Here is a 26867-nt window from a genome sequence, read left to right on the forward strand (position 1 = left end):
GAGGAGTGAGCTAGTTTGAAAGGAGATGATGGTGATTGTGGGCAGGTGTGTGTACACCAGGTTGACCACGTTCAGATGTGGTTGGAGAGGGAGGACAACCCAAGTGACGGCAAGTGGAGGCAGGGAGGCAAGGCTTGACAAGGAGATGCAGTTAGCAGCCAAACTACCTATCTATCTATCTATCTATCTATCTATCTATCTATCTATCTATCTATCTATCTATCTATCTATCTATCTATCTATCTATCTATCTATCTATCTATCTATCTATCTATATACAAGATGATGATTTCAGGTATAAAAAATGTCATGTCGGTCAATGACTCAGCACTAACAAAATTGTCAGTCAGGCTTTCTAAAAGCTCATGAATAACACAAAGAAGCAAAAAAATACACCATTTATCTGAAATTTATTTGTTTAAATACATATTTACAGAAAAGTAAATGCCATCAGCAGTCACATTCAGTTAAAAGTTTGTACTAAACGTGGTAAAAGTGCAGCAAATCTAAATTTAGGTGCTCATATGTGCCGGCAGTCTACATGAATGCAGTTCCTCGAGCTGTTCAAGAAGAGCTTCTTTTTCCAGTTCTAACAAGGAGATCTGGCGATTCTTGTTACTCACCTCCTATCATAAGAAAAACAGAAGAAGAAAAGGTTTTCAGATACTAAGCAAGAAATGAACCTATTGAGACAGCCTGCATAAAACATTTACAATTATTTTTTTCTTTTAAATTATACTAAAACACAAATAACTAACTATTTTAAAACATTAGCTTTTCTTTACCTGAGTTAGTACTGTATTGTGCCAGCGGAGGTCACTGTCTGCCACAGCCTCAGGAATAGAGGGATTAGTGCTGCTCATGGCGTTGGGTTCACTCATTACAGAACCAAGAGAACCATTAACCCGCTGAATACGAGATCTGAGGAGGCAAGCACGAGCCTGGAGAGAAAAACACACTACTGTCAGGGTACTTTGACACACATGAAGTGGCACAGTTATTATTGTGTGTTACTAATATTTATTTACAAACAAATCTCCTTTTTAAACCAGTTAAAATTTTGATGCTCTCAGCTAAATTTGCAAAGCTGTAACTCTGAAACAGTGGGTCTCCATGGAAAGATTTTGTATTAACTGATTGATGTGTATTACCATGAGTCTTCAACTTTTGGGCGCTCTGCAATTCATCATCCTTCTCATCAATTGTTTTTATGATTTTTTTAAATAACAGTTTGTGGTAAAGCAACAGCTGATCATACTTAAAACACATCATACATGGAACAGTTTCTCTGGGGCCTTTGCTTTGCACTGTACCTCCTCTGCACCTTCGCGGTAGATGCCAGACCCATTCCTGCTCTCTGTGTCCTGCCGGATCCGGTTCTCTTTAAGCCGCTGGAGGTACCAGAGCCGAGACCTCTCCAGGATCTCCAGGCCACACCACAGAGCATCCTTCTCTTCCTCTAGTTCCTTCATGCGCTTAATCTGAAACAAAAAGCGGAAGATGAGGTAGCAGATTAAAGTTCTGGCCTGAGGCTGTATTTGTTTTGATTTCATAGCCCGTTCTACGATGAGCATACAGGTTCACACTTGTATCTTGATGACCTCATGGGTGGAGACTGAAAAAGCTTGATTACTGTGATCAGCATAGTCTTGGCTGTTGTCTTCCAGTGGCCCCCAAGGTATTGTGTTACAACAGAAACAAACTACAGAACAGCAGGAGGCATTTAGTTCCATTCACCCAGCTGGACTGCATTCACTTTAAATGGGCTGAAACAAGCACAAAAACATTCCAAACACCTGGGAGTTTTTTTTTTATTTTTTATAAAGATCATTGTATTTCTTAAAAAGCCATTATGACTGAGACTGAGAATAATAACATTAGAAACTGTGGAGATAACATTTTTTTTAACAACCTATTATCATTTTATTACAGGTATAGTTGCACTTGTGGGCCAAGAACATGTTTTATGATTATAGATTTAAAATATTTGGAAACTTGGCAACATCTAACAGGAAGCTGTGAGAATCAGAGTTGCCATGTGGGTATGTGTCACTGGGATGATTTTAGCCACGCTGGTTCAAAAATAACTGAGATGGAAGCGATGCTGGAAACAAAAACTGAAGATAGCAAGGGTGCAAAAATACCATTACACCATTGAACAACATAAGCATCCATGAAGTTATTAATATTCATTTCACAAAATCTTTCTAAAATGACCCTTAAATACACTAAATAAAGTCCTAAAAGTGTTATTTGTTTGTTTTTTGGGTTTTTTTGGTTTTTTTTTTTTACATTGCCCTAAAAATTAATTAGTCAAATTCCACATTTCATTTTATACATTATAACATATTGAACTTTCATTTACTTGATTCACATTACAATTAATGACATAAATTACCATCCATTCATTCATTTTCTTAACCACTTGTTCCAATTAAGGGCCGCGGGGAAGCTGGAGCCTATCCCAGCAAGCATTGGGCGAGAGGCAGGGTACAGCCTTGACAGGTTGCCAGTCCATTACAGGACACAAATTTCCATTCAGCTTATACGTTAATTAAACAATTTGTTGCTGTTGAGTTGGGCACCTGTAAAACTACAACAGTTGAAATTTATTCCATGTTTACATGAGAGTTTTAATTCTTCTTTAATTCTGAATAAAAGTACAATCTGCTTTAAACGGAGGAAAAATGTCCATCTAGTCCCATGATGTAAGTTGTCATGAAAACAGTCATGCAATTGGAAATTTTAACAATGTGTTAAACATTATTGTTCAAACAGAACTTAAATACCTACATGAGCTTGGTGGCTAGTATGAAAAATGCGTCTCATTATGGCACTAAAATTGACCATGTCTGGCAGAGGAAAAGCAGTGTTTGTATTTCTTGCTCTGTATTAAATGTACCCCAGAAGGGGAAATTCAAAATGGAAAATTACAGCCATTATCTGTTAAAGTTAAAGAAAGTCTTGTAACATAGATTAAGACACTGAAACACAGGTAACCAATAAGTACACTGGTAACAGGTACCAGTGTACTTATTGGTGGGAAATGACAAATAAAGATGTATTTTACTCACTCTACTTTCTAAGTACCTCCACATGTTATATACCTTTGGAAAATTAAGATCATAGACAGTTGAGTGATGTATACTATTGCAGGCTCCAATCATAACTACATATTCAGTCAACATTTATCCCAGAATGCAGTTTATTTTAAAGGTATGTTGTACTCCAGTAACAGATGATACTACCACAAAAATGGTGTCTGTTACATCAGCAAGGGTTCAATAAAAGCACTCCTGTAAAATATTTGTTGTCTTTTATCTATAAAATTAATTTTTTTGGTGAAAATTTTAAGGATTTTATGGCATTAAAACAACATAAAAGGAACATTTATAGGTCCGGCACTTTATTAGCTAACGTAAAAATAAATATCTTGTTTCCACAGACACAATTTCAGCTTCTGGATATTTATTCTGTGCTTAGCTTGTCAGATCTGCCTGGTGTGTGTCTACTTCCTATAACCAATTTTAGATATGTCTGTCAACTTAAATCCCAAAAAATATGCTTTTTAATGAGTTTCAAGGATAGAGATTCATAAAATGCACCATGATTTTATTAAATGACTTGATGAGTCGTATAATTTACAAAATAAACTGATGTGTTTTGGAGCCAAAGACAAACCATTAAAGGTTCATTCTATACGCCCACCAACTAGGCCAGAAATCTGTGTCATGATGGACTCAAAATCTAAATTTTGTAAAACTCAATAAGGGAATAACAAAGTCAGCTCACTATCACCTTAAAGATATATCAAAGGTAAAAGATCTGATGTCACAACAGGATCGGGAAAAACTAGTTCATGCTTTCATCTTTAGTCGCCTTGATTACTGTAACAGTGACTAAACTTGTTTCCAAAAAAATCAGTTATACAACGGCAGCTAATTCAGAAAGCTGTTCAAGTCCTCACCAAGACTAAGAAAGTGGACCATATCAGTCCAGTTCTGAGGTCTTTACACTGACTCCCTGTCCATCAGTGGATAGACTTCTGATAGTTCTGATGAAAGCTCAACAACTAATCCAAACCACAGGTGTTGTCTTTTCCATTTGGATCATTTGGAGAGAAAAAAAAACTCCCTTTTTCAAGTTGCCACTGAACACTTTGTAAACAAAATTCTACAGAGGCATAAATAGGTAACAAAAAGGAAGCTTTATGCAGGACATTACAGATTTATTTGAGTATAAACTTAAAACATCAATCTGTTCTTTGGAATAGCATATTAGAGCTACAATTGTCTTTATTTCTAAACATTGCAGCTTAACTTTAAAAAGTAAAACAAGAAAATAAATAAATATATAAATACCAAGGCCATGTTTTCATCTGTCATTACCCTTTGTCTACAAAGGCACGCAGCTCAAGTGATGTTCAACCGCCACTTGTCATCTGGAAAGTCTTGCTAAAACACAACATGCAGTACAACAAACAGTACTTTCAGTGCTGAGACTCAATTAGGTTTTGGACATGTTGATGCATTGAAAATGTACCTAATACAGATTTTTTAATATAACTTTAGCTGTTACAAGTAGTTATTAGACAATAACAAGCATTGCCTTCGACAGATGGAGGGAACTAAAGGACATATTTCCCAAAATGTCTCAGAACTTAACTTAGAAAACAAGAGGTAAATAAAAATATTTATGTTGACATTTTGGTTCATATCACAAAAATGGTGGCCACAGAAATGTACATAAATCAATAAAAAAGCTACAGAAGCGTCATTTGTGAATTTGAAACTAACTTAGTGTGTATGTGAAAATCACTACCCTCATTCTGAAAGAGCAGAAAAAAAATCCTGTAAATTTACCTCAGGCAAATACAGCAACCTAGTGACACTTAAACAGACACAAGATGCACAAATATCACCTCACCCATAGGTAGAAGCGAAGTGCGTCCAGACTGTTGAGGGTGGTCTTGAGCGGGATAATAACGACAGTGTAGGAGCCAGAGCCGGAGGGACGGCAGGCCATGGAGAGCAGATCAGTAACTGACAGCTACTACTACCCCATACAGCTGGCTTGACCACAAAACAACAAACCACAGCTCAACACCGGCTGACTCAGAATAATAGCACAGAGAGAGAATGAGTGTGTGAGTGTATGCGAGAGAGAGAGAGAGAGAGAGAGAAGACAGGAGTGGGGGGAAAAAAACAGCACGATACACAGGCACAGGCAGCATGGTGCCCCTAGGGCGAGGTAATGAAAAATTCCACATGTTACTGCCATGACTGGTTAATCGACATCTAGTAAGGCAGTGGGGTGGAGATATGAGCAGACTGGCAGTGATGGATCCAATAAAAGAGAAAAGACAACAGCAGGAAATGTGAAAAAGAACGTGTAGATGAGAGATTTCAGAAGAGGATACAGGTGTGATCACACACTTTCCAGCTTCTGTGTGTTCATACGTGTTCTCGCTGAGGGAAAAGTTGGTTCACGTCAATCCACCAAAAACAAGCTTGAGTCTCAATAACTCAATAACAGCGTTTCTCAGTTCAGAGGTTGGCACAGTTTTCTAAGAATCATGTCATTTCTCAGCTGGATCAGAGACAAGGCAGTTCTGCACTGATGCTGCAGAATGAAAACAGTGCATGCAATTATTTTCCTCTTTGCTTCAGGTGAGAATTCTGTTCCAACATGTTCCTTGGAATGTGACATAACCTGGCAAAGAGCAATCAAACAACCTGCTCGAGCAAAGCGACGTGGAGTACAAAGTACAGCAGGCAACAGGAACAAGCGCCATCATCTTGTGAGTTTTGAGGGCAGGAATGAGAGTTGGAGGGATTTCAGCCTTAGTGCAGAGATATTAAATCATTACTATCAGCACCCAGCTGTTCAGATGGTCAAAGGCAGCACAGAAAATCAATGACACATGCTTTTCATTACCGCCTCAGGGTGAACTTGGGTTTTGCTGGCAAGCTGTTTGAGATGTGTGGTAGCAACTGGGAGGGTTTTAGAGTAGTGGGAAATATAAGGGAAAATATTACATCTTCTCTTCTATAGACTAAGCATATAAAGTGAGCAACATTGATCATTTGTGACAATGACACAGCTATGCACAAGAAATAATGTGTTGTCTCAGTTTTGTCTGATATAGGACTCTAGCTTTTAAACAATACTTGTCTTCTTTGTGGCATTTGCATTTTATGACGCACCTAATGGGTCTATGATAGACTGGCAACATCTCAAAGGTGTGCCCTGCCTTTTGCCTACTAAATGCTGGAGCAGGCTCCTTTTCAGTCATCATCCTCATTGGAATAGACAGTCAGCAAGACATCTGCAACTCAGGCAGTACACTCCAGAAAGTCTTCTATGACAGTCATGCTGTTCAAATAAGTGCTGTATGTGATTTAACATTGTCTTGCTTAAAGACAGAAGACCTTCCCAAAGAGGAACATTGTCTGGATGGGAAAAATCCTGTGTATGCCTTCCCAGATTAGCGAGTTACCAGATCTAGAGTCACAAATGCACCAGCATACCACAGGATTACATCATCTTTTTATTTCTGGTTCATGAAGAAACAGACAAAAACCCTATTTTAAGAAAACCCAACTGGGCCTCTGTTGCAGCGATGTAGACAAGTCTTTCAATTTTGTACACTTTTAGTTCAAGCCTTTTTTTTTTTTTAAGCTGTTGTAATACTCTGTGGAGAGGCGCAGCAGGCTGTGCATGCAGTATACCGTGTTTTGATTGTACAAAGGGTGGGGTTACGCTTATTTCTCTAGACAGCACACATGTTGCACACTGTCCTGTTTGCAACTGTTAATACGGGCCCTCCCATGGATCCCACCAATGATATTTTTAACTCACTGTACACCTCATAAAAACTTTTGAATTCACATAATTTAGCAATATTTTACAGCTGCAACCCTGCTTTCTCACCAGCACAGGGAGCTGTGTAACACACTACATATTCGGCTTGGGTCATACACGTTGTGGATCTTCGCACAACAAAGTTGTAGAAAAATCCATTTCTACAAAATTACATCTGTAATTTTCAACTTTTGTACTTCTCGTCTCGTCTTCGTGCCGCTTATCCGGGGTCGGGTCGCGGGGGCAGCAGCCTAAGCAGGGAAGCCCAGACTTCCCTCTCCCCAGCCACATTTGCCAACTCTGCGGGGGGGATCCCGAAGCGTTCCCAGGCCAGCCGAGATATAATCCCTCCAGCGTGTCCTGGGTCTTCCCCGGGGTCTCCTCCCAGAGGGACGTGCCTGGAACACCTCACCAGGGAGGCGTCCAGGAGGCATCCTGACCAGATGCCCGAGCCACCTCAACTGGTTCCTCTCGATGCGGAGGAGCAGCGGCTCTACTCTGAGCCCCTCCCGGATGACCGAGCTTCACACCCTATCTCTAAGGGAGAGCCCAGCCACCCTGCGGAGGAAACTCATTTCAGCCGCCTGTATACGAGATCTTGTTCTTTCGGTCACGACCCACAGCTCATGACCATAGGTGAGGGTAGGAACGTAGATCGACTGGTAAATCGAGAGCTTTGCCTTCTGACTCAGCTCCTTCTTCACCACGACAGACCGGCGCAGACCCCGCATTACTGCAGACGCCGCAACGATCCATCTGTCGATCTCACGCTCCATCCTTCCCTCACTCGTGAACAAGACCCAGAGATATTTAAACTCCTCCACTTGAGGCAAGACCTGACTCCCGACCCGGAGAGGGCAAACCACCCTATTCCGGCTGAGGACCATGGTCTCAGATTTGGAGGTGCTGATTCTCATCCCAGCCGCTTCACACTCGGCAGCGAATCGCTCAAGTGAGAGCTGGAGATCACGACCAGATGGAGCCAACAGGACCACGTCATCTGCAAAAAGCAGGGACCCAATCCTGAGGCCGCCGAGCCGGATCCCCTCAACACCTGGGCTGCGCCTAGAAATCCTGTCCATATAAGTTATGAACAGAATCGGTGATAAAGGACAGCCTTGGTGGAGTCCAACCCTCACCGGAAACGAATCCGACTTACTACCCGCAATGCGGACCAAGCTCTGACACCTGTAGTACAGGGACGTGTACTTCATATTGTGTATATATACTCAAAGAAAGATCTAGACTTAATATAAATGTGTGTAGTACCAAGTTATAAACATAACCGTACATAAAGATGGGCTATCACAAATTGTTGCTCTAAAAGTTAAAACAAATACACCTTTCACACTTAAGGTCACTTTACATTTGGGATCTGAGAGATCAGGATTGAATGTAAGGAGGTGGTAACCCGTTACCCTGGTAACCAGGGAATCAGAAACTTCTGATAATATTTGTATCAAAGGATGTCACTTAGTGTTAAAATACACTGAGTTGCAGGCTATAAAATGTAAATAATTTCATATTTCTTATTTATCAGACAAAAATGCTGCAGGTTAAACATTGAATTGAAACGAGCACACAGATACTCTGCAGGGCTAACTGTCCATCTGAATGTTGTACCACCAAGCCTCTAAAAGGAGTCCTGATTAGAACTGTCCCTTGTTTGACCCAAAATAAACTTTTAGCATCATGATTGCCTGGTTTCGTTGTGACAACTCATCCAAGTCTCCTCCATTTGGTGTTCATGGTGGAAAAACATTTCAGTTCAGAAAACATATATAATATAATGTAAAATATTAAAGATAATAACCCAATAAAATATAGTAATATTATAAAAAGCTGCAATGGACTAGCGAGAGGTCCAGGATGTACCCCGCCTTTTGCCCAAAAACTACTGGGTTAGGCACCAGCTTCCCTGAGACCCTTTATTGGACTAAGCAGTTAGGATGATGAATATAGTAAAAAGGAAATAAGTGTCTTTTTATCAAGTAGATGTATAAAATGTTTATTTCTTCACGTATAGTTTGACATTTTTATCTACCAATCTCATCCTGTGCAGTTTGGGAACATCTGATCTTCAATAAGCAGGAAACGATTAGACCCATGTAAGTGGGATCAATACCACTGTGGAAAAGAAATTGAAATTACTTCAGTAATATAATAATGTAAATGCAACATCAGTTGAGATTTTGTTATTTCACCAGCTAACATGTAGACATAAAAATATACAGTCACCATCAACTTAATTAGGTACATCTGCTCAAGCAGCCAATCACATGGCAGCAACTCAACACATTTAGTCAATACACATGGACAGAATTACTTTCTGAGGTTCAAAGTGAGCATCAGAATGAGGAAGACAGATGGTTTTATTGACTTTAAACATAGCATGGCAACCAAACGTGCTGATCTGAGCATTTCCGACACCGCTGAATGATCAATTGGGATTTTGATGCACAATCATTGAGAGATTGATCCAAAAAAGAGGAACTATCCAGTAAGAGGTTGTTAACTTGTTGATATACGAGGTAATGGGAACATGGACAAACTGGTTGCAGATAAAAACGCAACAGTTACCTAAATAAGTACAGGTTACAATAGAGGCATGCAGAAAACCATCTTGGAAAGCACAACATGTCCAACCTTGATGCAGAGGAGCTACAGCAACAGAAGATCACGCCTGTCAGCTCAGAACAGGAAACGGAGGCATTGCTTGGTCTGACAGGTTCAGTTACAAAATTCAGATGGTAGAATCAGAATTTGATGGAAACAACATGAAAGCAGTCATGAAAGGGTTCATCAAGCCTTTTATCAATGGTTCAAGTTGCTGCTCATGGTGTCATGAAGTGGGGGATATTTTATTTACTTTCAACAGGATAATGCTCCATGTCAATGTTTTCTTGAGCATGAAAATAAGTTCACTGTACTCCACTGACCTCTACATCACCAGATCCAAATGCATCAAATAACTTTTCAGATGTGGTGGAACGGAGATAGATATCATGGATGAGCAGCTGACTCATCTGCCTCAACAAGATGATGTCATCGTGTTAATATGGAGCAAAACCTCTGAGGAAAATTTCTGACCCCTTTTAGAATTAAGGCACAGATGGTTTAACGTTCAAGATAATGAGAATCTTACACTTCTAGTGCAATAGTATTTGCAAACCAGTTTTAAATAAAATGAAAGAACCACATCGTGAATTAATATTTTCCATTTGTAAAACTACTGTCATGAAAAAAGTGGAACAAATGACACGCATACGGAACTATTCAAAGCTGCAGCCCTGGTTGATCACCAGCAGAGGAGGCTATAGGTCTGCATAACTTGGTGGAGTAAAAACTTCATTCATAGGTGACATTTTGTAAATTTGCAGCAAAGGAGTATTATGTTCTAACTTCTGCAAAGCACCAGATGGCGCAACATAAAGAGGAACCAGTCCAATTCCCTAAAAGTATGCCATCTATTTTCAGCCTTTCTGCTCCATATGTTCTGGCATTCCTTCATGTTTTCTTCCACAAGGGAAAGTGAAAAACCCACTTTATCATGACATGTAAAAGTGATACAACTCTTTGACTTGTTTGGCACCATACCGACCAGATAAATCACTCCGACACATAGTTTATGATAAGGAGTTATAAATATTGTATTCATGTCACTGGTCACAAGCTGAGACTAGACACCCAAAAGGCCTTAAGTTAGCACTCATATCTGATCAAAACAGAGAGTTAAACCATTGCAGAGTAGTTGTGTGTTTCAGTATCCTTAGCCTTCAGGGACATTCATGACTCCATGTTACATCATAAAACATGTGATTCTCACCAACACAAAGCCTGAAGTTTTGTGAGCTCATAATATCATAACAAATTTGTTGTTTTTCTGAGAGGAAAACATATTTCAACAAAGGCTTTTAAATGTTTAGAAGCTTATTTTTATTATCTAAACATATTTCATTGCCAACCTGCTGAAAACAGTGTCACTCAGTCTTTCTGTTGTCAAAATGAAATATTTAAACAATTCAATTTATGCAGTTTTTACTGTGCTCCCCCCCCCCCCCCCAAAAAAAAGGGAAGTTACCACCATATCAAACATACAGTGAAAACGTATTCACACAAACTACATATCTGATACATATCATCAGGATTTACAACACACACGTACCCACACACATACACACAAAATGTTTTTCTCATGAAGTGAATCTTGTTAGTCACTGCTACTACTTTGCAGCTAGAGGTGGGCCCCTAGTTGCTTCCTGTCTCACTCCCCTACACCTTCACACAGACACACATATACAGTATGCTTTAATGAGCACACACACTCAAGTGAGGCAGCAGCTGAAGCGGTGCATGGACAGCAGTTCTTCATTTGGTGTTGCAAAGCAGAGATGAAGTGTCACAGTCGAGCAGAATAACGACATTATTCCCAAACCCAAGCCACTCCAGGCTCACAGTTCCAGATCATATCTCTGTGAAATCTTACCAGATTTTTAACACATATACATATCAACACACACTCACTTCAACCAGGGATTATAAAACTGTGTTTCTCTTCATCTGTAGAGGCAGGTGTGTTTTTTGATATAAAGTCAGCCGTCTTAACCTTGTTGAGTTTTCTTTTAAAAAGACTACAGCAGTGGTCCTGACCCAGATAAATAAATGCTGGGCATTGCAAGCTTGATGGATGCTATATTCAAGACTTTCCACTAACAAACAGCAACAAATCCAAACATTTAACTTCAACTGATTCATCAGGAGTCACTCAGTAAAACCCTAAACATCATAACTAAACACTTCTCAGACACCAAAGAGTTATTTCTGACTATTGAAACTTGAATTGTTTTGAGGTTAGTGACACGTTAACCAAAAAGAAAAAGAGGTTGTAGGAGGGAAAGACTTCTCACAGCTAATAAGGTCAAAGGGGCAGCAGGTAGTCAAAAAGAAAGCAGTGTTCTAAGCAAGGTTGACATTTTGTCATTATTATTTTAATTATTAAATGTTTCTTAAGGGATTTCTGGCCCAGCTCATGGTCACTGTACATATCAAAACCAAACACTTTATGTAAACAGTGTAAAAAATACACTTGTTTGCATGAATGGGTAAATTGGTTGGCAGATATTGGTGTTCCAATGTACTGAACCACACGTGGAATTGATCTGCTCAAAATAGCAAAAACCTTTGGGTTATTGCAATAGGCACTATGCCATAATATATTCAATAATTTCAGCTTCATTTTCATAGGTCTACGTCACAACAAGGGACTTTGAGAGACACATAATTTTGAGCCAATTCTTAATGAATTGTTCAGGAAAACCAAAAGATTGCATCAAATCATGACTCCAATCCAATCCCTATGCATTTGTGACACAACAGTGGAAAGCAAAAAAAAAAATTCCTTGTAACAGGAAGGAAACCCCTCTGGAAGAACTTGGCTCAATGAGGGTGGTCATCGGCAGTCATGTTCTTTTGGCTTTGAATGCACCATAAATGCCAAACACCAAATGCTGCCACCCATTGTGATGCTTTTACCGGAAAGGTTTTGTTTATTTAAGTTTGAAAAAGATGCCAAAGCACATTAAGTCATTCTCAGGGTTAAATTGGTTTACCTGTAGTCCAGACCGCTGAAAATATTTGTGACATTATAAAAAAAAAAATAGGAAAAAAAAATCAGAAAAAGGTGGTCCTGAATTTTTAGATAATGAAAAAAATTGATCATGTTAAGCGAATAAACAGTCATAAACCATCCCTACCATAATATTTTAAATAAAATGACTTCTTAAAAAAAGCAGTAAACTTTTCTGGTGTAAGTTTTCATTCAGGTTACCATGCACAATATAAAACGCACTGAAGGAAAATCATTAAATGTCAAAGCTATTAGGAATGATTTCTGACTAGTATATAAATATTTTTTGGACATAAAAAGTTGGTCTTATGGTTTTTTTTACTTTCTCTCGATGACCAGTTTTTATTTCAGTCTTTCGTCAGTCCGCAGTCAATACAGCAAGAGGTCCTTTGCTTTCAGTTACCGTTTCAAAGCTGCACCTCAGGCCAGCTGGCCCAGTTACCACTGATACCATGCGGCCCCAAGAAGGTAGGTCCGAATATGAACTACGCTCCACAGTCAGAGGCCTCCTCCTTCTCCTCTAGGCTCCTCGGCCATGTTTGTCTCACCTTCCAGTTATTTTCAAAGAGATGTATCAACATCTGGATCTGGGTTCTGTGCTGATGATCATTTAAGAAGATGGACACATAATTAGCTTTCAATTCGATTCTCTGCACTTTAAACAGATATATTATCCAAAAAAGGAATAAAGAAAAAACAAAAACCTGAAGCTGAGAAGTTTCAGAAAGACTCCATAAAAACTAATACGTGCAGATTTCCTCTCAGATGAACCCTGGTGTTAAACCAGAATGATGCATCTAAACTTTTGAGTTAACAAGCACAGTAAAACATCAACATTTGAAGATTTCTGGTTGAAGTCCGGGTAATATGATCACATAATACTCTCTCTTTTCAGCACAGTCATTTGTCATTCATTTGTCCACTCAGTCAACCAGTCACACACACTCATTCAAACTTGCAAACACACTGTCCTTGCCCTCTCCTCCTCTTAGTCTCCCTCACATTCTGTCACGCTCATGCACAGCCCAAAAGAGCACATGCAGATGGAAACCAGATGTTCCCCTGATGGAGATAAGGGAAAACCACATCAGCTGGAGTGCACAACCTTTTCAACTCAGCTGTTCAGGAAAGGACAAAATGGCCGAAACAATCATTTTGTTGGTTCCATTCTGCTGTTTTCATTTAACTCTTTATAATTAGCATTTAGAAAGACGAGACTGAAAACATCTATTTTTTTTATTCATTCATGCTGAATTAACTGGTTTTACTAAATTTTCCCATGAAGTCTCATTTTTTTTCTCACATTTTGACACTGAAACTTTCTCCAAAACCAAAACAAGTGGCTCACAGACACACACACAGCCACGAAAAAACAAAGGATCGATTTACAGTGGCCTCGCCCCGCCTTTCCCCTCCCCAAGCCCCCCTCCTCATTCTCCTCCTCCTCTTTGCCTCTCCTCGCCCCACGCCCACAGTCGCACTCTGCAAAAACAATATTCCAGTGAGCCTGATGATATCAGCTTTGAGGACACCGTGTTCTCATGCCACATGCACGAAGCAGGCACACGCAGGCCACGACTACTCAGAAAAACTAAGAAGTCTGCTCCCAAACTAAGGCCCCCCCTACCACCACCACCACTAACACCACCACCCCCACTTCCAAAACAAACAGTTTCATATTTAACCCATCCAGCCTTGAAATCCCTCAGAGAATCCCACTGATAATAACCAGCTGCCAGGTTGCTGCTTCTCCCCTTCTGTGCCCATGAATTTCTCCAGATCCAGAGCAAAGTCTCACACACAAATAAAACCAAAGTGGCCCACTCCTCCACCTTCCTCCACAACCCCACCTGTGGCCTCCACAGCTGGGCGAACTTTCCCATGAAACCCCTCCCACTTTCATATGCAGCTTCTATGAGAAACTGATTTGCAGGTGAAAACATGTCAAAAATGATCTCAAATGAACGGCTTTAAAATATTTTATCCGCTTGGCTGCAAGCAGACAAGCATCCCAGAACCAGTTAGTTTGAACCTGGCCATTTTATAAATGAACTCATTGTCCCACATTAAAACGAGCTGGTTTCAGCAGATTAAACTCCCACTTTTAACATTTTAATAACAATTCTTCATGTTTGCATGGAAACTTTTAAGTCTGAATGAGTTGCCCTGAGGCGAGAACTGATTTAGTCAGTTTCTAAATATAAATCAGCAGTACTGGCACATGCATCTCTTAAAGGTGCAGCATGTAACAAGATGAAAGGTCAATGACTGAAAAATGTATGAGCTACTTATTAAGAAATGAGTTTCTGTTGGCGTTTAATCGCTTTAATGAGATAACTGTTCTTTTTTTGTTCTATAATAGAATAAGCTGCTTATTTGCTGTAGATCCACTTCTATGACAGCTGCCACATTTTGTGACACCATTTTAATTACAGTGTGTGGACAAACACTGGTTAGAAATAACACCCCAAAAAGAAAAAGATAGTGAATATGTACATCATTTTGAAGTAGTTGCCTGCAATGGAGTCATCACTGCACAGGACGCCTCTGCAAGAACATTTTGCCCACCGTATACATTCACAACTGCGCTCATCATTTGAAGTCAGTCCTGTTCCCACCGTTCTCACAAGACTGTGCCTTTCACACACACTGGTGTACAAATACCATTTCACCATTTCTCATGCAGCAATTTCTCCATTGTTCACTCTCAAAAATAGAGGTACAAGATAAGGACAGTTCTGTACCTATAGGTACATTTTAAAGAAATGTTCTCTCAAAAGTACAATTCTGGTCTTTAAGAGACCAGAAGCACACCTTCAGATTATGAAAAAGGGTTCGAAGTGACATTAAGTACAAATTTGTACCATTTTAACCATAAGGGTACCTGCAGCATTGAAAAATGTTTGTCGTGACAAAAACTATTGTTAGTAGCAGTGGTTTAAGTGGGCCGGTATGCAACGGTACACAGTACCGGCACTTTTAGATTCTATCCTTTTGCGTACTGGTACTATTTTTTTACAGCGAATGGTGCATACTGGGACTTTTACCAGCTTTTCTTCAGCAATCAGTATACCCCCCTACGACTTCACCACATATTACAACTGATATTTGATGATTTTATTTTAAAAAATTTAAAAAGTCGCCTCAAAAGAAATGTATTGTTAAGACCGGTTTAGACGCACAGCACTTGCTGTAGCCCACAACGTCAGTATTTTGAGTTTTTGAAGAGTATTTCTAGATTATAGATAAGATAATATTGCTAAGTGGCATGGACCAGGTCTAATGCTGTGAAAAACATAAAAAATATAACTTGATAGGGTAAGGTTGAACTTGAAAAGGTGCAAAAATAGACCAGAAATGAAGGGTACCCCCAGCGACAAGCATTTGTACCTTTTTAGGTACAAGCTGGTACCTCTGTTTTTGAGTGTGTTGCATTTGTTGTGGTAAGTCAGGAAATAATGTTGGGAGTAAACAACCTCGTGTCTGTAGGGACTCTTTCCAACATTTGCCTCTGCTATTGATGGGCAGGAGGACACTGAAATCCCCGGCATGCACCTGTGAGCCAACAACTTCTTCTCCTCTGCTTCTTTACATTTTTTCTCTCCACTTTATCACAGCTTCCTCTTCGGCAGAGAAACTTCCTCCATAGAGAAAATAAACATACAGCATGTGCGTTAACTTCCCTTGGGGTTTTGCTGGAGTGTCTTCAGCATCAAATTATCTGGTTGTTGTGGGACGAATGAGCTCAGATCTATTGATTTTTGAAAGTCTCATCCAAAGTGAAACCAAACAGTTTTTTAATCTCACCACATCACAATAAGAGACAGATACTGCAGTACTATCAGTATCATTACTATCAGTCATTCACATAATGACTTTATCTTATGGATATTAACTAAATTAAACTATGTCTTTTCTTAGGGAGTGGTAGGCCTTGATTAAGGTTGGGGAAAGATTACATTGGGGTCTAAAGCAGAAAAAAACCTTGCAATGACCTCAGACACAACAACAACAGCATCTTCTTTTCTAAACCCAATATCCACCATGACAGTTCCCAGTCGTCTGACCCAAGTCACACTGTACTGTGTGTGACTGTTGTTTTCACAAGCTTGATAATATATTCAACAGGCACTGACCCTGGAGAGGAAACAATGGGCTTGATGACTGCATATCCAAACATTATATACAGCACAGGATTAAGGACGAGAAGGGGAGGGGGGCACACCAAAACATGCTTAGTACTGTAGACAACAAGAGGATTAGGAGTTTGACATGGAACAAGAAGCTGCTGTAAATACATGGAAGCTGCTGTAAATACAGGTCAGGGAGCTAACCAAACAGCTGCTGAGGCTTCATTAGTGTATGACTGTGTAATATGACAAACTATTTGCACAGATTATGGTATGAAAGAGTGGAGGCACAATCTTGATTGACAACAACATTTTTAGAGACTTACTTTAAACCCAGAATATACGTGTGTAAAAGTCCAACTTTTAGCCCATCCTGGGAGGTGATACACAATGTATTGTGGGTAAATTATGTATAATACAGAGCTAGAGCATGGAATCATAGTGACATTTTAAAGCTGTGTATTTTTCTGCAGAGCATCATTGATACACTCGGGTAAGAAGGAATGTGTTATTTGAACTAAATTTTAAGGTCAAAATTAGAAGACATTTTATTTATTTATGCAACAGGTAACAGTCTACACGCCAACGCTTTTCCAGTCACAGCATTTTTTTTTTTTTAATTTTATTTGAATTTCCTGTTTGCTGCAAACAAGTGGAACAAACTACCAGTGCAGATTAAACTTGCACATGTAGACACTTTTAAATCAAGGTTAAAAACATCTAGTTTTTTCATGCGCCTATACATGAAATCTGATTTAAAGGAGTCATCACCAGGACATTGCCCTTTTTCAAGTTAAAACGTGTGTATTGGCTTTGACCGGACATCTGCTGGGCCTGCCTCAGTCGCAGTTATCAACAAGCTGTGAGAAGACATGGAAACAGCGGTCCCATGTCCACTGCTTGGTTGTCTGTTGCCAAAACCAACACCAGAATGTTTTTTCTCTCCCTTCATCAGTGGACCAAACTACCAGGATGGCAAATTTACATATAGCAGTTTTACATATATATGTATATGTGTGTGTAGACATATATATATATATATATATATATATATATATATATATATATATATATATATATATATATATATATATATATATATATATATATATATATTATTTTTTTATTTTATTTTTTTTATTTATTTATTTTTTTTTAAAAACACCTTTTTAAAATTAAAACTGACTTGGGATCGCTTCAGTTATTACATGCGACAGTTCACAACAAATGAAGGAAAAAGAACTCAAGACAAATACTTCATTATCATCTGTAAATGTTTTATTTGTTTTAACACGCTATATAAAATCATCATTATAAAAGGCAACAGTGCACCAACAACTCAACAATAGAGTCTCGTAACATTTTCTATACAAATATTACTGTCAGAAAGACTGTGAACTCATACAGCTGTTACACTTTGGACATGTTGCAATGATAAATCAGTATTAAATTATCATTACATTATTACAAATAGTATACAGGTATTGTCATATTATCATGCATATACAAAGTGAAAAAACTCCACACATGTAGCTGCAAGAGGTGAATTGGCAAGTGTTGCTTGAGCATAGTGAGATCAAGGTTTTTTTCTGTTAAAAATAGACTTCTCAGTTTAGAAGTTGAAAAAGACCAATGAGGTTGCAATTTAAAAGATATGAATATGCAAATGTGGGATACCACATAAAATAGTGAAATGAAGAATCAACAGACGAAAAACTACTTAAAAAAAAATTTTAAATGTTTTTTTTTCTTTGATTACCATACAAAATATCTCAGAAATAAGGTTTCCAGTAGTGCAAAGATATGGTTTCAGAGATAATACAATTTATTATCGTGGAATAAAGGAAATTTATAATTATTTTCCTACAAAACAAGGCAAAAACTGAGAATAAGTTAATATACAAAGAAAGTTTTAAAGCACACACAAACACACACACACACACACACAGTAGGTAAGTAAGCAAGTAATCTAGACTATTTGTATTTTAAAAGCCATTTCTGTTGTGTCTAATATAATCAAACCCTATGTGATTATGTGACGACTTTCATGCCCTTTCTGCAGACAGCAAGGCAGCCGACTTGTAAAGAGAGACAAAAACTCAAAGGTTGCCACACAAAAACATGTCTAACTTAAAGACAACTGGTCCAGCTGGAAACATCTCTTCATTGAGAAAAGTGGGCTTAGATGAAGTTTTTTTTTAATGTTAGTTTCTTGTCCTTACCCCCAACACTGTCTCTCTGCTCTGAAGCTGTCAAAGTGAAGCAATAAGAATAACAGACAACAAAAGTCGTCTGCAGATCAAACCCACCCACCCGAAACCTCTCAGGGGATCAGTGTTTCCTCTGTGTGAACAGAGGCCCTGCTCTGACACACTACCTGATATTTTACCACAACAGAGTCTGTCTGTCTTGATTTCCTGCTTGTAAAAACAACCTGAGCGGCATTTCATTCTTTTTTTCATTTGTATGTTTACTTGTGTTACTGTAAGTTCATGAGGTAGTACAATTGGAGGAATCCATACAATTTACTGCTGCAAAAAATAAAAGTATAAAGAAATTAACGGAAAAAATGGGGATTGTGCAGATGAATCACAAAAACAAAGCAAATTTAAATGAATCTTTAAAATTTCTGTGACCCCCCCCAAAATACTAATTCAAACAAAAAGCATGTTATTTTGACTTAATAACCAAGTAATTGCTTTAGTAGAACTGCCTCAGCTGCCCCAACATTTACAACTGATGAAAACGCTCAACAAACTCAACAACACTCACACGTGCATATGTACACACAATACAAACACGTATAAAGCTGCAATGCGACACCACCACACTTATAAAAACGTACTTGACGGGAAGGAAAAACCAAAACGTGTGCTCCATCTGAGCTGCAACACTATGGTAAAAAACAAAATTCCCTTCATGGAGTAAACGAGGCATATTTGAGACCTACAAGATGGACATCGCATGAAGGCAAGTGAGAAATGCTACATTTTAAAAAAGCATAAAGCTGACTTAAACACACCACTACATATACATTTCGCTCTGTTACCAAAAAAAAAAGATTTTTATAACCCAGTTCTGCAAATAATTCAAAGCAAAAAAAAAAAAGATATATACTATAGTTTTTCATTTATATATTATTTGCTATGATATAATGGTGTTTACACTTCAAAGTAGAAACTTTGGCGTGTACATGAGCCATGACAATCAAAGGCCAAATTTAGGGCCGATGGCACTTTTACCTCGTTTTAAACATTACATGTCTATCATCTTACTCTTTTTCATCTTCACCACAATCTAATATCATGGAAGATAAATAAATAGGAATCATAATATTTTTTTCCCCCCAGAATTTAACTCTTAATTCTCAAGAGTCCAACCTCCACGTCTAACCTTTTAACCGGGAGGTAACGATAGTCGTGCCGCCACATTTTGAACCCCAGGTGAAATTTTGACCCCTCACCCAATCCAAGCATTCGGAGTCTTGGGGGTGAAACTAAAGGCGATGTGAGTTCAAAAGCTCCAATGACTTTGAGCAACAGGGAGACAAAAGGGTCAGGGACTGAGGTCAAACGCCATCCATAAAGAAAATTAACCTCTTGGAACTAGAGACCTATTTCTGTTCTAGTATCCCGAAAGAGTGCATTGAAAATGACTTCACAGTATATTCAAAAGCTGAGTAAAACCGTATATAGAATGTACAGTATACACAATATTTATACACAAATATTTCTGGGGTGGTAGCTTGATTAATTAGTGAAAAAATTAGCTTCTTCGTGCTGAGGAATTAGAGGCATGTGGAGGGTGACACTTTAAACCCCAAGCATGTATTGGTTTGTGGGCAGTCACTTACAAATTGCTACATATATACATCTGATCTGTGAGAGGTGAAGAGTGGCGGGACGCCGACCATTCAGGGGTCTTCCAAGGTATCCTGTTGTATTTCTCTACTGGACAAAAGATGCTTTGTAGTGCAGAAGCTTCCTCTTCTTCACCTTGAAGAAATCTGAGGAGGGAAAGGGAGCCATGAAAATCAGTATACTCTGTGAAGATGTAGCAAGAAAGCCAAGACAAATGTTTACCTTGAGAAAAGCACATGATAACACATTGTTTATGTGAGGAGTAGCTCTGCTCTTTGCACAGGTACCAGTGCCTCTATATAAACAGCATGATGTATTACATGTAATAAGTCATATTTGATAAGCTTCACCTGTTATGGCAGATTGCTTGCGCTTCCCCAGCCGCTGAAGCCGGTAGCAACCCCTGGTTGTGACTTCCAGGTATTCATCTCCAGATCCAGATGAGCTGCTGGACATGGGGGAGCCCTCGCCCGATGAAGTCGATGTTCTCCTGGAGTCCTTTGTCAGCCCAGCTCCAGGCCGCCTCGCTGGTTGCACCTTGCAGCTGCGGTAAAACGGTGGCACATCCTGGCACCTGAGCTCCACCCATTCAATGCTGGAACCCTGTCCTGGCATGTCGCCCTGGAAGTCAAAGTTCCAGCGCTTGTTCGCCACCTCCACGTTCATGCAGAGCAGCCGCTGGAAGTCCTGTTGCAGCTCCTGGTGGTCAACAGGCCCGAAGAGAATCCTTCGCACCGGCCCCACCTTCAACTTTAAAGCTTCAATGCCTCCCAGGCACGAGAGCTCTGACTCAGATGTCATTGCTGGTTCTCCTGTTGCTGCTGATGTAGAAGCCATCTCCATGTCCCTGTGGAAGAGCAGGATCAACATGAGAAAAGAAAGGCGCAGAGTTGGTTCCTTTTGTTAGGCCTGTCGTGTTTCAACAAAGTGTGATCCGGATTTTTACAGGCTTTTACTTTTACTACACACACACACACACATATATATGAGCTAATAAATGCTAAAACCACACACACCCAAGCAGCATCTGGTTGCCCCTGTATGATCAAATACACATGTGGGCAAAACCGCTAAATAATTACTGCAGCAACAGGTATGTAAACTGACACCAAATAAATCTCTGACAATGCTGACTGGCTGCTGCGTGTAAATGAGTCTGATTCTCCACCTGCTCTGGTGCTTGCCAGTCAAAGGTTAAAAGAAAAGGTCAAAAGGAGAAGAAGTCCATTAAGCCTTCTAGTGAGAAATGAACCCTGCATTCCCCATCTGTCTCAGTTAATTAGAGGAACGATGCTGAATTCCCAGATGGAGTTCTACCTTGACTTTCCAGTTCACATTTCTAATTAACTCCTTGTACTGTCAGGTAATATATTACATGAAGGTGTATCACAATCCCATCCCCCACTGACCCGTGGTGACCACTTGGCTGTGTTCTGGCAGTGACCCATCAAACATGAGCCAACGGTGGTCTTTGTGATTCTACGTAAGTTTAGAAATAGAAACAGCATATTATTCTAGATGACAATTCTGCTGTGTCATCTTGCGCTTCAACAGAACTGAGAGTCCTGTCATATGCAGAAATAGTCAGGTGACTCAGCAGTTGTGAGGTGTGTCAGTGATAAACAAAAGGCTGAAGCAAAGGGACTGACTGTCGGCACCGTGGCATGGTGTTGGGACAATCGTCTCATCTTGAATGCAAACATGACAAAGGAGATTACTGTAGATTTTAGACTAAGTAAAAAATAAGCAAAGCACTACTCCCATCCTAGGAGGAAAGGTGGAGCTCGTGAAAGACCAAAGATACCTGGGAGTTCACCTGAACAACAAACTAAACTAGAAAATCCAACAGAGAGATTGTCCACAAAGCGGTACAGGGCAGACTCTACTTTTTAAAATTTAAGACCTTCAGTATTTGCATCAAGATGCTCATGGCTTCCAAGTCAGTGGAGGAGAACATAATCTGCTTTGCAGCCATCTGTTGGAGCAGCTGCATTCGATCCAGTGACTCAAAGAAACTCGGGAAACATGTAGAAATAAAACAAAAAAGCTGGCTCAGTGCTCAGACTCCTGTGGAGCACCTTGAGCTGACAATCAATAAAAAATATTCAGAATCTTCTCAATAACACAGTGACTAAAAAAGAAACACAAAACTGAGCATGTTCAGACAGAGGTTTCTGCAGCTTTGCTTCAACAGAGGTCAATCTTGCACAAAGCAGCCCCGCACAATGCCAGTTATACATTATGACTAATAATTTTTAAAAAGCAACATTATAATTTCTCTTTTGTGACTAATACATAGTTATTCTATAGTATTTGGAGTAGGTTTTTTTTTTTTAAATTTTTTTTTTAAAAATTTAATTATTTGGAATTAGCATGGTAATAATAAACAAGAAGCATGTGATTTGTCACAATTTCTAGCTTCAAATGTTTAATTCCTCATCTCCATTGAAAACTGACTCAAGTTTACTTTAGTTAAATCAACAGCAAACGCCTTGATCTGCATATATTTGCATTCTTTCTTCAAAATACCCCCAGGGGATTTCAAGGCATCTACATAAGAGTCAGTGTAATTGCCTTGAATTGGGTGATTCTCGGAGGAATGCTACGTGCCAAGTGCAACTCTCCGATTTGCAAAGAAATTTCACAAAATAATATGGATGGCAGCTCAGAAATACCAATAATCTATCATATCAGCCAAAGAGCAGCCTCAACACGCTGTTTCAGACATCCAGAGGGGGCCCGAGGCGGAGTTGCAGAGAGTTGCGCAGTTATTGAACACCTACGGTGCAGAATATCGAAAAGGTTCACAAAACCACTCTTTTTACCTGTCAGTCAATTAAACGCTTTGAAAAAGTTGTAAATGTCATACAATTAAAGATCTGTTGCATTTTAATTTTCTAAAATTTATTCATTCAATTTTTTTTAACATCACTATTGTAATTCCCCGTATTTTTCGCAAGTGAAAGTTGTTTGCGTTGAAAATGAGGTAGGTGCGGTCCGGTTTCCACTGTGGCGGGAGGGAGTCCCCCCTCCTCCCCCCCCCCCCCCCCCATTCCCCAACTCTTTAGAGATGCAATGAAAAACTCCAACAAAATTACATTCAGAAAAACAGAAAAAGAAAGAAAAAGTATGCAAAACTACCATGTCTGCAACACTAAAAACAGTTCATGTAATAACAGCCAGCGACTTCCAGCGGCGAGCGCGCGTCGTGACGCAGTTTGATTAACCGCGGATGTGGGTCAATGAGATGCGACACAGAATCGGTGCGCGTCTTGCCAACACTACTTTACGAAACATAACTTCTCTCATGTCGACTAACAACAAGAACTAAATACTCCCATCCAACATTTACATGCAAAATAGAAATGTCAGTGATAGACGCATAAATGAAAAAAAAAACAGTTTCAAGTGTTACGTTTAACTAAACGTACATAAGTCCAAACTAACGTTAAAATACGCAACAAACCATTACGCTAAATAGTCAAGAATGTCAATATTTTGTTCTTACCATTAATGTCTTTAATATCTCAAAGCGGAGTTTGACAGCTCGAGCGTTTCGTCAACAAATTATAAATATTCACCGTCTCTGTGGGATGAAATGTGTATATGACAGTCCCGCTGGTACAACTGTGTCAAGGTAGAAGGTTTGAAGAGACACTGCCCACGGGAACGTCGTGCTTGTTCCCCTTATCTGTGACTTGTTTGTTATGGACTTAGGAGACAAGTGGGACGTCCTATACGCGAAGATATGGTCACGTGGTATCTATCGAAACCAGCCAGCGCAGCCAGAAGTCTGAACAACATCTTACAATGATCCCAAAGCTGAGCAAGTTCTTGTTGACAGTCATGGCAAATTACAAGAAAACATGCACAGATACAAAATAAAAGAGATAAAAACGTTATAAAGCCTTATTATGTTAGCAAAGTTTTCAGTAAAACTACTTAAAATGGTAAATGCAAAAGCTTGTTTTACCCTGTCATCATCACGGATGAATCCTCTGATTTTGTTTGTGCGCAGAAGTTCCGATACTAACCTGTTGCTGCAGCACTGGCGCGCTTCTGTCTCACTTCGGTCTCTGGGCGCCGAGAAGTAGGTCAAATATCTTGGCAGTGGCCGCCATTTCCCCTTTTTTCTCAAATGTGACACACATTCTCGTGTAGTGCTTGCATCACGTTTTGCTTTGGCACCTTGCCTACATCCTCAAGTCACGTTGAACTGCAACGTGAGCGGGCTCACAAAACTCCGTTTCTTCTCCTTCAATGAGAAGGAGAAAGTTTGTGCTTTTGTGGAGTGAAAAAAAAACAAAACAGAAACGAACTTAACATGTAAGCAGAAGTCCTTTATTTTTCTATTTAGTTCAGTGAAAGTACTTTTAAACTGAATTATTGACCTGAACTCTTTAGACCCATTCTTATAATAAATAAGAATAAAATGAAGCTGCACAAAATGCAAAACTATACTATTTAGACTAAACCTTTTTTTTAGATTTGTGTCAAAGTTAAGAAAATAAGCTTAAGGCAATCTTACAATACAGCATTCATAAGCATGAGCACCTAATATGTTTATTACAACTTTTAGAAAACATAAAAAAGTGTATTTTCATGGACAATATAAATCAAAGTTGGTTATAAAGTATCTTTCAAATAGCTTTACAGTAACCAGATTTGAAATAAAAAGCACCAACAATCAAGGTAAATAAAAAATAAAACCTTTTTGAGCAGACTGTTCATTAAACTTTTCCTTTTACCTGTTCCCTTCTGGGTTTGCTGCAGCGAGTACTCTGCCACCATCTAACCCTGTCTTCTGCCTTTTTATTACACATACTTTCTTACATAATTATTTTGTAATATTATTGCAACTGAGAAGTCTCCTGTTTCATGTTGTTGTAGCCTTTAGGCTCTTATAAAGCAGCGAGATTGGCAGCAGACTGCTTTTAAGTGGTGTAGAATAAAAGCTGTCTGAAAGAGCAGCTAGTGAGCCAACGCCTCTCATTCAGGAAGGTTACTCCAGGTTTTCCACACTCACGTACACACAGTGGCAACAATATTTGGCTTATGGGTTGTTTCAGACAAGTAATGTTTCCATTTTTTATCCTGCAAAATCATACAAGTCTGCAGATTTTTGGGAAATATTAAGCTTAATAAGGTCAACGCAGGCAACAGTATATTACTGTGTCACATTCCTACTGTATGAATAATGTCACCAATGTGGAACATTGAAGTGAAGTGGACCAAGCTATTTTTATATATGTGCTCATAATGTTCCAGCAAATTGAAAAAACATTACAAGAAACAGTCAAATAGGAGTTGCCAAATGCAGCAAAGTGTACACAGCTGACTGAATGTTCCCTAGTATAACTTTTCTTCAATAAAATCCATATCTGCAGCATTTTATCTGTGCTTTTTGGGGACATTTAAGATAAGGCAATTGCAGATGTTTGAAAAATAAAATAGTTTTATGATTTGGCAACCATCATTAAGGTAATTCCCAAACACAATTTTCCCTCATGAATAACTGAAAACTGAAAACTAACTCACTGTTGGTCAGAGCAACCCGGTCCAGCAGCACAAACACCAACTTCCTTTTTTGACTGTGAAAAAAGAAAGAGAACACCCAAGATGACCAGGCTACAAACTTTAGTTTTTGCTTATAGTTAAACAAAAAACACATATTGACCTTGTCAAATATTATCATTTTAATAACATGTTACTGCTTCTAGCAATGACAAGCAACAGCCAGGTTCTGCTCCTTGAATGCATTTGATCATCAGCGAGTGTCAACACCTATATAATACATAAGCTTTGTTAGTATTTTAGTCTGAAGTAATTAGATGTGTGTTAAAACACCTCTGGCACTTTATTAGGTACACTTTTTCAATTGCTATTAACACAAATAGCTAAAAATCCAATCACATGGCAGCAATTCAGTAAATACATGTATGCTTACATGGTCAAGATGATTCCATCAGTTCAGACTGAGAATAAGAAAGACGGGAAAGAGGGGATTTCGGTAATTTTAAACGAACATATTTGTTGGTCTGAGCTGGTATTTCAAGAACTGTGAATCTACTGGGATTTTTATGTGCAACCATTTTTAGGGGTTACAGAGAATAAAAATAAAATATCCAGTGAGTGATGCTTTTCTCGATGAAAATGTCTTGTCGAACTACTTGTTCCAACCAAGATAAGCAGAATCCCATCTCTGACCAAGCATCATGTCCAACTTTGAAGCAGCAGAAGCAGAAGATCACACCAGGTGCTGCTCCTGTCAGCTAAGAACAGGAAACTGAGGCTACAATCTAAAAAGACTCTCCAAAACGGGACAAGATAAGATTGGTAAACTGTCTGCCCTGATGAGTCTCCATTTCAGCTGCACAATTCAGATGG

The 26867-nt window shown here is 39.1% G+C and overlaps 2 protein-coding genes across 4 annotated transcripts; both read right to left on the reverse strand.

The window, feature by feature from the left end:
* Positions 1 to 512: 512 nt before the first annotated feature.
* sapcd1 (suppressor APC domain containing 1) lies at positions 513 to 5063 on the reverse strand (the record flags this gene model as incomplete). Its single annotated transcript, XM_079263135.1, has 4 exons — positions 4927 to 5063; positions 1314 to 1481; positions 786 to 941; positions 513 to 626 (listed from the first exon to the last, which is right to left on the reverse strand). Exons 1-4 carry the CDS (start codon positions 5023 to 5025, stop codon positions 513 to 515), a joined length of 537 nt encoding a protein of 178 aa, XP_079119261.1. The 5' UTR covers positions 5026 to 5063.
* Positions 5064 to 17880: 12817 nt separating this feature from the next.
* cdkn1d (cyclin-dependent kinase inhibitor 1D) lies at positions 17881 to 24539 on the reverse strand. 3 transcript variants are annotated; one of them, XM_079263206.1, is made up of 3 exons: positions 24454 to 24539; positions 20831 to 21327; positions 17881 to 20626 (listed from the first exon to the last, which is right to left on the reverse strand). In XM_079263206.1, the coding sequence occupies exons 1-3, from the start codon at positions 24462 to 24464 to the stop codon at positions 20568 to 20570; spliced, it is 567 nt and encodes a 188-aa protein (XP_079119332.1). In that variant the 5' UTR covers positions 24465 to 24539; the 3' UTR covers positions 17881 to 20567. The 3 variants fall into 3 exon arrangements, with proteins under 3 accessions (XP_079119332.1, XP_079119334.1, XP_079119333.1); XM_079263208.1 differs by lacking the exon at positions 24454 to 24539 and adding an exon at positions 24062 to 24212; XM_079263207.1 differs by lacking the exon at positions 24454 to 24539 and adding an exon at positions 23989 to 24195.
* Between the last annotated feature and the right edge of the window lie 2328 nt (positions 24540 to 26867).

Source organism: Telmatherina bonti (assembly GCF_933228915.1).
Source record: "Telmatherina bonti genome assembly, chromosome: 23".
In the NCBI taxonomy this organism is placed as follows: Eukaryota; Metazoa; Chordata; class Actinopteri; order Atheriniformes; family Telmatherinidae; genus Telmatherina; species Telmatherina bonti.